We start from the raw sequence: 10046 nt of genomic DNA, 5'->3' as shown, positions 1-10046 counted from the left end.
TATCTTAGCCCATTCTACCTCTCCTTTCCCCTTCTCCCAGTATATTCCTTTTTTGCCCATTGACTCCATCTTTATATGTTCATATTCAACTCCCTTCTGTGCCTTGTCTATATATGCTCCTAACTGCTCTAATAAATGAGAAGGTTCACATAAATTATCACAATCATCTTCTCATGCAGGAATACAAGCAGTTCATCATTAAATCCTTCCCACCCACCCTCTCTATACTTCACCTGTGTCCTGTACTTGAAGATCGAACTTTCTGTTCAGCTCTGGTTGTTTCAGTAGGAAAGTTTGAAAGTCCCCTGTTTCATTGAAAGTCCATCTTTCCCCCGAAAGAGGATGTTCAGTTTTGCTGGGCAGTTGATTCTTGATTGTAATCCAAGTTCTTTGCCTCCTGGAATATCACATTCCAAGCCCCACAAACCCTTAATTTAGACACTGCTAAATCCTGTATAATCCTGACTGTAGCACAACGATATTTGAATTGTTTCTTTAAAGCTGCTTGTAATATTTTTTCTTTGACTTAGGAATTCTGAAATTTGGCTATAATATTCCTGGTTTGCTGTTTTTTTTTATCTCTTTCAGGAGGTGATCAGTAGATACCTTCATTATTCTCTAATTATTACCTAGTTGTGTGACCTTGAGCAAGTCATTTAACCCCTTTGCCTTGCAAAAATCAAAAAAAGGAAGGAAGGAAGGAAGGAAGGAAGGAAGGAAGGAAGGAAGGAAGGAAGGAGGGAGAAAATGAAGCCAGACAAGCATTCTCAATATTGGCCATGGCTTTTCCATCTCCAACCACCATTTTGGACTTGAAGAGAGAAGGAACAGGGAAAGAGAACTTCTCAACCCTCTAAAAGATAACATTTTCTAACAGTCTTTTTAGGGTTGATGGTAAATTGAAAGAGCTTATCATTACTAAATTTCTGTCAAAAGGAGAATTTTCTCTTTATAAGGTGTAGTGAGGATGAACTGTTAAACCCTGATCTCATGCTGAGTCAGACCTTGCTTAGGATTCAGGGATTCAGGCTCAGAATTAGAACCAATGCAACAACTCTGTAACCTAAAATGCAATAAAAAAATTACTTACAATAAAAAAGACTATAATAGAAGCTGCCCCCTCTCAAATTCTCCCTTATTTCTGCATTTGCATTGAAGTTTGATTGGGCAGGAGAGCTGGGTAAGAAAGATATCCAACCTGAGAGTGCAATTTGAAACCTAGAGAGTGTAGGTTCCATATCAACAATATTCTCCTTCCATCATGTAAACATCCTTTCTTGGACTGTTGATACTTGCATAACAAATTACTTCTTTTCTACATCTCACTGCAGTATGACCCCTCAATTTCCCTATTACAAAAGCCATCCATGCCCAAAATAGATTGTCTCCTCCTGACCAAAGGAAGATTATTGTCTTCAGTCCTTGAAAGATGGAGGGTAACATTAGAATGAGATCAAATGGGAGCAGGCCTGAAATGGCAGGTATAGTAATTTTTGATCTTCATTACTTTTGCAGAAACATGGAATTGTAACCTCAACCTGTCATTCCAGTATCATCAACAATCAGTTAATTAACAATATTTGTTAAGCACCTACTGTCTCTCAGGTTTTGGGCTTAGTTTCTGAATTTAAAAAAGAAAAAAATAAAATAAACAATCCCTGTTCTGGAGGACTATATATTCTATAGGGGGCTGGAGAGGGGTTTTGAGGTAGAGAGGGAGAAGGGGAACATAATTTGTACATATAATTATGTAGAGTAAATAAAAATGTAAGACATTTTAGGAAAGGAAGGCAGTAGCAATTGAGATTATCAGGAAAAGCTTCATGTAGAAGTTTTTCTTGGGTTGAGTCTCAATTCTGTGAAGGATTCTATGAGGCAGAGGTGAGGAGGGCATGCATTCCAGCTATGGAGGATGGCCGGAAAGGTACAGAGTTGACATGAAGCATCATGTATGAGGAACAAGGAAGAAGCCAGTTTGACTGGACCACATGGTGCAAGAAGGGTACAATGAACAGACTGGTTAGGGACAAATTGTAAAGCAAATTTAAAGGACAAACAGAGGAGTTGGCATTTTCTCCTAGAGCCAATAAGAAACTACTGATGCTTATTAATTGGAGGATGACATGATCTGAAATTCAATTAAGGAAAACCAGAAATATAGATGATTGATTACAGTAGGGAGAGACGAGTCTGGGAGATCAATTAGAAGCCAAAGTGTGAGAGCTGATGAGCTTACCTCAGGTGGTTGTGAATGTAGAAAGAAGGGAATGGACATGAGAGATACTGGCAAGTGATTGGATAGAGGGATGAGAGAGTCGAGAATCCTGAAGTTGCAAACTGGTGATTTTGGAAACAATGGTGGTATCCTAATTAAATATTTGGAAATTGTGAAAAAGGATAGGTTTGAACTTAAAGAGAATGGACTGTCTTGAGAGAGCATGCTGAGTTTGAGGAATCTATAGGACATCCAATTTCAGATGTCCAACAGATTGTTGGAGATGCCTGGTTAGGCCTCAATAGGCTAACCTTGGATATACAGAATGTATAGATTGAATATAGAATTATCTATATAAAGATGATACCAAAAATCTATGGAATTTGATCCATGTGAGAGAGTACTTAGAGAAAGGAGAGTATACCCCACAAATACTGAGGTACACTCACAGTTAAGGGCATGCTATTACTATGAACTAACAAAAGGACTGAGAAGAAAGGAGTATCCAAAGCTTGCTAGGAACCTTGACTCCTTCCCACCAAATTCTAATTGCATAAAAGATCATCACAAATGTTGAAGAATGAGTAAATCCATTTATCCAAGCACATAGCATGCAGAAATGGGACAAGTAATGTAAGTTAAAATATGCCAGAAAATACACAGGATCAACAAGCTCCCATTGAGCATGAGATATTTCAGGTCAACCAAAAGAATCTCATCCAAAAGATAATTTCCCAATGACTCTAGGAAGGCAAACTGGAAATCTGAAACATATTTGAAGAACCTGCTTCTTCCTGCATGACTGCCTTTCAAAGTACCCTCACACATGTGTACACACACACATACCACACACACACACACACCCTCTGAAAGAATGTTTGGAAACGTGTGTTCTCTCTTGAAGTGGGAAAGAGGAATAATATCTCTTTTACAAAGCCATTCCATAGCATCAAGACATTTTTTTCCTTCAGCAAGGAAGAAAGTTGTTATATGAATGTTCCAGTCTTGAAGATTAGGCTACACACACATACACATACACATACATACACATACACACACATACACATACAAAAAATACATACACAGACATATAGATGTATACCTCATACAAATTATATGTGTATCCCATATATAGTATTGAATATATATATTGTATCCAGAAAAAAATACATACATATAGATTACATTGGGGTATATGTGTGTGTGTTGTGTGTGTGTGTGTGTGTGTGTGTGTGTGTGTGTGTATGATTAGGGGAATAGAAATTGAAAAAGAATAAAATGTAAGGAAGAAAGCAAGCTCTGGTTATAATGGTTTGAGCCTAGAGAGCTTCCATATATGGAACCTTTTTTGTTTCAGGCTTTCCAAGGGCAATCAGAGAGTAGCCCCCAGGTTTGTAGCCGTCTTTCTTTGGACCTTTCTTTCGTCTGGGAACTGAGGCTCTTCTGGAGCGAGAGGGCTGCAAAGAAATTAGAATGGAGGGTAAGCATCCTATTTAGGCAACAGAGTTTGAGACCAAAGGACTTTCATTCATGTCTTGGCCCTGGGAGTAGGGGGTGGGCATGGGTTCTTCGCTCACTCCTAAGAATAGTCAGTTTAGGTCATGCCTAAACTCTGGTCATCCCACCCCCCCATTCTTCAGGTCCAAGATTCCCAGAGTGCATCAGGACAACAGGAAGGCAGTGGAGCTGAGAGGGAGTTGCATTTTCTAATTTAGGTTAAAGTGTAAATTATCCTCCTGGGTAAGCCTACCCAGATTAGGAACAAACTCTGAAGGGTGGCCACAGGGACTGGAAAGCCCATGGCAGCCTGGGTATGCTCCTTGGTCAAGTATCTCTCTTCATCAGGTGATAGCAACAATAGGCCAGGGACAGCATCTCCCTATACCAGTTTTGCTATCCCCCCATCCCCACCCCTGCAGCTAACAGGATCAGCTCTGAAAGATAAAATATGAATGAATGGGGCAGAGGGAGGGAAGACTAGAAAACTTACAGCTGAGGCCACTGGGTCACAGGTGAGGATGATGGCAGCAATGTCCTGTTCATTGGATATCGAGCCTTGACATTCTTTCACCAGCTGTGTAGGGAATATCCACAATGAGAGACAGAGAGAGGAATAGAGACAGATGGAGAGAGAGAGAGAAGGAGGGAGACAGGGGGAGAGAAACAGAGACAGAGAGGCAGAATGAAAGACATACACAGAGATACAGAGACAAAAGAGAAGAAATAAAGGAAAGAAAAGGGGAAAGTGAGAGAAGGAAAAGGAAGAAAAGAAGAGAGGAAAAATTGAAATAGTTCAATTTGCTCATTTTTTCAGGAGCCAGTGTTTAGGTCTGTGAGAACCAAAAGGGCATTTATTTCCTAATACCAAACTGAGTCCCTTCCAAGTCAGAGTGCACTTAAGCTTGAATCTAGGGGACATGAGTTCTATTCCTGGCTTCACAACACAACACAACACAACACAACACTGTGTCCTTATGTGAAGTTCCTCTCCTTTGGAAACTGTTCCAAATGGGAAAATAATTGCTATTCTATCAGATCCCAAGGTTTCTAGAGTAAACAGAAATCTTAGGCACTTCATTGCTGAAAGGTAGTAGAGCAGAGGTAACAAAAATTCCCTTTTCTTAAAGGGTGCCATCTTCCCACTGACTGTTTACCCCATCAGATTTGAAGTCACATTGGTCCAGTGGGAGCTCTTCCATCACTGGGCACATGGTTTCCTTCAAGGTAAAGCTCAGATGCTTCAGTGTTTGCTCCTGAGGGCCCTGGAAAGACAAGATGAGGTCAGATGGGATGAGATTGCTCAAGGGAGGTGGACTAAAGTCCCTAGGTTGAGAAGAAATCAACTCCATTGCCTTCAAGGCTTGGGCCAATGGAAACAAGTGCTTGCTATGTGTGGAACAGTAGAATCCCCTCAAAGAGTCTAGGGTCTTGGGTCCTAGACCATACTCTGCCAATAATTTGCTGTGTGTGACTTTTGAGTAGCTTATTTCACTCATCTGAGTCTCAAATTCCTTATCTGGCAAGGGAGAGATAACAGGACATGCCCTATATAGTATCTGTCTTATGAGAGTGCAGTGTATAGTTGAAAGAAGGCTCTCTGTGGAGTCAAATGAACCTGAATTCACATTATAGCTTTTTTCATCTACCTATATAACCTTCATCAAATCACTTATTTTCTTTGTGCATTATTTTCTTTATCTGTAAAAATAAGAAAACTGAAATAGATGGTCTCTGAGATTTGTTCCAGGTCTACACCTGGGATTCTAAGATCTCCTGCCTCTCTAACTGTCCACTCCTTTTTACTCTCCTTCCTTAGTTCTTCTTTCTCCCCTCCCTCTGTGACCATCCCTCAAGGCTCTATGCCTCCCATGCCTCCCCTTCCTCCCCGCCTTCTCTTTTGACATTCTCTCAATTAACAATCTCCATTCGTTCCTCTGGTTTCCATTTTGAGCTCTTCAGGATGCCTCCCAAATAGAGATTTTGAACTCTATTTTGGCAGAGAGGCAATAAGGCATAATTCTGGACCAGGAGTCAGGAAAATCTGGTTTGAATCCCACCTCCCTCTGATCCTCAGTTTCCTCATATATAAAATGAGAATGTTGGTCTCGGTAATTTATAAGGATCTTTCTTCCCAGCTCCAAATCTATAATCCTATGATCTCCAATTTCCTGACGAATACTGCTAATGCAAAATTGTTCTCCATATTGATTGGAGAAGTTTAAAACTCCACCAATAATTCATTAGTGAATCTATTTTTCCCTCATCCCCTTCAACATTTCTTATTTCTGATTGGTGTGAGGTGGTATCCAACTATCACATCATCCCCTTAAATTTGACATGTTCGAAACTAAGCTCATCTTCTTTAAACTCATCTTTCATCCCAACTTTTCTATTTTTGCCAACTGCCTAGAATTGTCACAGTCACTTTGGATACTACCTTCTCCTTTCACACCTGATATATACAATCAGTGGGCAGGTGGGTGTGGAATTGAATAAAGAGCATGGTTTGAATCCTGCTTCAGAAGCCAACTGGTTTACTAAATTACTGGACAATCCACTAATCTCTGTTTGCCTGAGTTCTTCAACTGTAAATTGGGGATAATGAAAGCACCTATCTTTGGTACACTTGCTAATGAATAATGAATGAGATCATCTTTGTAAAGTTTTCAGCACAGGGTCTGACATATAAGAATAAAATTCTTATTGCTTTTCCTTCCCCAGGAGTCAATCTCTCCCTTGCCATTTGGATCAGTGTCAACTTTGATTTTAAGAGCTTGTATTCTTCCAAGATTCACAAAGATACTATCACCAAAGGGAACTTAGAATCATTAAAAGCACAATTTGATTTGCCCAGGAGTAATCCATTCCATTTTTGTCAGGATACCTTCATGAATGCAACCTCAATGATAACTATTACATCACATCACATCACATCACATCAATCACTGCAGACAGGACATAAACAAAGTTCTTCAAAAAGGGTTTTCAATTTCCACATCACATCACACCAATCACTTCAGGCAGGACATAAAATCAAGTTCTTTAGAAAGGATTTTCAGCGTCCATAGATAATGCTCTACAGAATCCAAAGGGAAATGTTTTCCTAGATAGAGAGGGTGAGGACCTTTCTAGTCTCCTGCCTGAAGATAGCATCCATCCCCAGCATCTCCTCAATGAGATTGCTGACATTCATGATTACTGAAAAAAAATTAGCCTAACCACTCATGTTGGAAAAAGCAAATAGATGAACCATGCCTATTGTCCTGACTATGAAGTTGGATATTCAGGTCACTGAACCAGAACATCAATTTGGATTTCCTTGGATAGTAACTGAAAACAGGCAGGAGGGAGGGCCCAGAACTGAAGAAGAAGACAACAGGTTAGATTTCATTTGAGAAACTGTATCCTGCAAACAGCACTAAATAATTGTTTGTTGTATTGAATTTCAATTAAATTATACTTTTCAATGCCCTTCCAGGGCTTCACAAATGAAATACACTTCCTTTGCATTTCTAAATTCTCCTGGATCCTTAAAAAAAGCATCTTTTATTCCAGGCTCTTCTCAAGATGATTCATTAATCCCTTTTGTCCTGGAATTCAGTTGACAAAGGAGACTGGTCAGAAAAGAAGCCTCCCTGTGGCACTGTTTTCAGCTTCTTCCTCTGCCTGCGAAAACAGCAACTTTGAAAGGATAATCTAGTATAGCCATGTCAAACTCAAATAGAAACTAAATTGTACATGAGGCTCCCTACAGTCTACATATTGATTTAGAAAAACACATATTAACATTATTTATATTTTATTGGATTTTTATTTATTTTGTTAAATATTTCCAAATTACATTTTAACCTGGTTCATGCTGCACTGAGGAGTATTACCACTACAAAGTGGCCAGGGCCCAATAAGCAGCATGTTTTGTGCCTGTGTTCTAGAGTCCTGGGTGGTGAAAGGTTTTGGGGGATACTTCATGGGATTGCCAGCTTGGGAAAGTCATACCAGTGGCCTGCCTGAGTGTAGATTCTGTTTCCTCACTGAATGATCCTTTCATCCCAAAATCCTCCCAGCCTTCATGGGGCACTCTCATTCATGACAGACCAATTCTGTTGCTGGTCAAGAGATATTAGAAGGCAAATAGTGTAAAAGGGTGAGGAATACCAATTTAGGGCTTTTGCCGGGTAAGACCTACAAACTTAGTTTATTTACCATTTCCCCTAGACTCAAAGCCAACCAAAAGCCTGATATTTAGAAATATCTGAATCTGCACTTGGGCACTAACTCTACAGGTAGGGGAGAGTATCAAGAATAGTAGCTTAGAAGTCAGAATATGTAAATTCCAATCTTTGCTTCACTATCTATTAGGTGAGGGCTTGAATAAGTTATCTTACTTCTTGGGGCCACAGAATAAGTGAATTGAATCTCCAAAGTGCTCTCCATGAGAGAAATGCCTGATGGATCCTCACAGCAATCCTGGGAGGTAGGTGCTTTTATTATTCCCATTTGGTAATTAGGGAAACTGAGGCAAGGCAGCAACAAAGTGACTTGTCCAAGGTCACACAACTGCTAAATGTCAGAGGTTGGATTTGAACTCATTTTTCTTACTCCAGGACCAGAGATCTATCCACTGTACTACCCAGTTGCCTCCTGTCAGATGGAGTATCCACCTGAAACTTCTCCCAGAGCAGGGTTCTTTACCTTTTTTGTGTCAACTCTGTCAGTCTGGTGATACCTATAGGCCCATTCTCAGAATAAAATATGTAGCATTACAAAGGAAAGAAATAATATAGAAATATAGTTGTCAAAATATTTTTAATTAAATTTGAGGACCCCGAGTTAAGAACCCCTGCCCTAGAAAAAGGAAGGGAGTGGTACCCAAAGAGCTAGGATTTAAGGCACAGCCTTTTGCCAATAGCAGAATATCTACTTAGTCCAAGCCTATCATGTTACCCTGCCTCAGTTCTGGAATGTAATAAAGAGAAGGTGACCCCCACATCTTTGAGTCATAACTGTCATCAAGGGTCCCAAGAGCCTGAGACCCTGAGTAAAGGATAGACTCATTCCCAATGAGAAACACTGGAACAAATACTGAAGGGGAGGAAAAGGAAAATGAACAAGATCCAAGTCAGTTTGGTCTTTCCTCTAAAGAAGACCAGAACTGGCACTCACCTGATTGGGTGAAGGAAGAGAAGTTTGGAGAAGTCGAAAGGCATTCTCTCCTTTGTGTGCTTGGTTGTAGAAGTGAATGGCCATGGAAAGGGCCTTCTGATAGTTCAGGCCAGACAGAGGTAAAGCCTGTGTGGGGATGAGAATGGCCACGCTGGCCAACAGTAGGATCTTCGTGAGGTGCTCCATGTTCCTTCCTTTGCCTCAGTGACTGTCAGCCAGTCCCTTATATGTCTCATTTCCCTTGTTATGTTGCGCAATAGGGGTCCTTGGCATGCTCTCCAATTTCTGGGATTTCAGCCTGTTTTATGGTAGGAACAGAGAGAAAGAATCTACAGGAAATGGAGATTGTGAAATGGTTTCCCATCTAATGTCAAAAACAAGGGAGGGGCTGAGCTGCCCCAGTTTTGGTCAGCAATGAACCTAAACCTTTCCCCTCTTGCTCAAAGATGGCCTTGAGGAAGAAGCTAGGGAAACAGGGAAATGGGAGCCAAATGCTGGGCCCAAAAATGGGAAGATAAATCAGATTATGGAACAGATTCCCTGAATCCCCAGCAGCAGCCCCAGTTCTGGTCATGGCTTCTTCATCACTAACCACCACATTGGGCTTTGGTAAAAGAGAGGAAGAAATGAAGGATGTTCCCTTGCAAGTGAGATGATCTGGCTTCCATGTCACCGGAAGAACAGGAGGAGGAAAAGGCCCTGAAGCACAGGACTACCCCTACCTTCCTTTGTCAGACTCTGTATACTCAGGTTCACATGCTCAAGAGCCCTCTGTGTTTGTAGGCAGGGCTGGGGCTCCCCTACAAAGCTTAGTAAAAGTTCCAGATTGATCTTGCCTATGTGCAGTGGTTCCATCTCTTCACTACCCCAATTCTACTCTATAGGGCACCTTAGAGAGTATGCTGACTCCTGCCACTGGAGGAAAAAAATGGCACAATGAGGATTGAAAAAGATTTGGATATATTGGAAAGTTGAACTTAAAAATCTGAAATGCTTCTTCCCCCCAGGGTCAAATATGAAATCCTCTGTTTGCTATACAAAGCTCTTCATGACCTAGCTTTCCTTGCTTTCTACCTGTCCATCTTCTTACACCTTATGCCCTCCACATTCTTAATCCAGTGACACTAGCCTCCTTCTATTTTCCTTGCATGACACACTCCATCCCCCA

At 40.7% G+C, this 10046-nt stretch overlaps 1 protein-coding gene across 1 annotated transcript; it reads right to left on the bottom strand.

Moving 5' to 3' along the window:
• Positions 1 to 2788: 2788 nt before the first annotated feature.
• LOC141495884 (cathelicidin-2-like) lies at positions 2789 to 9154 on the bottom strand. The gene is made up of 4 exons (XM_074197732.1): positions 8879 to 9154; positions 4870 to 4977; positions 4206 to 4289; positions 2789 to 3672 (listed from the first exon to the last, which is right to left on the bottom strand). Exons 1-4 carry the CDS (start codon positions 9062 to 9064, stop codon positions 3535 to 3537), a joined length of 516 nt encoding a protein of 171 aa, XP_074053833.1. The 5' UTR covers positions 9065 to 9154; the 3' UTR covers positions 2789 to 3534.
• Positions 9155 to 10046: the final 892 nt, after the last annotated feature.

Source organism: Macrotis lagotis, chromosome 8, assembly GCF_037893015.1.
Source record: "Macrotis lagotis isolate mMagLag1 chromosome 8, bilby.v1.9.chrom.fasta, whole genome shotgun sequence".
Classification (NCBI taxonomy): Eukaryota; Metazoa; Chordata; class Mammalia; order Peramelemorphia; family Peramelidae; genus Macrotis; species Macrotis lagotis.
Note: the sequence above shows the minus strand (reverse complement) of the source record. Positions and strands in the feature narration are given on the sequence as shown.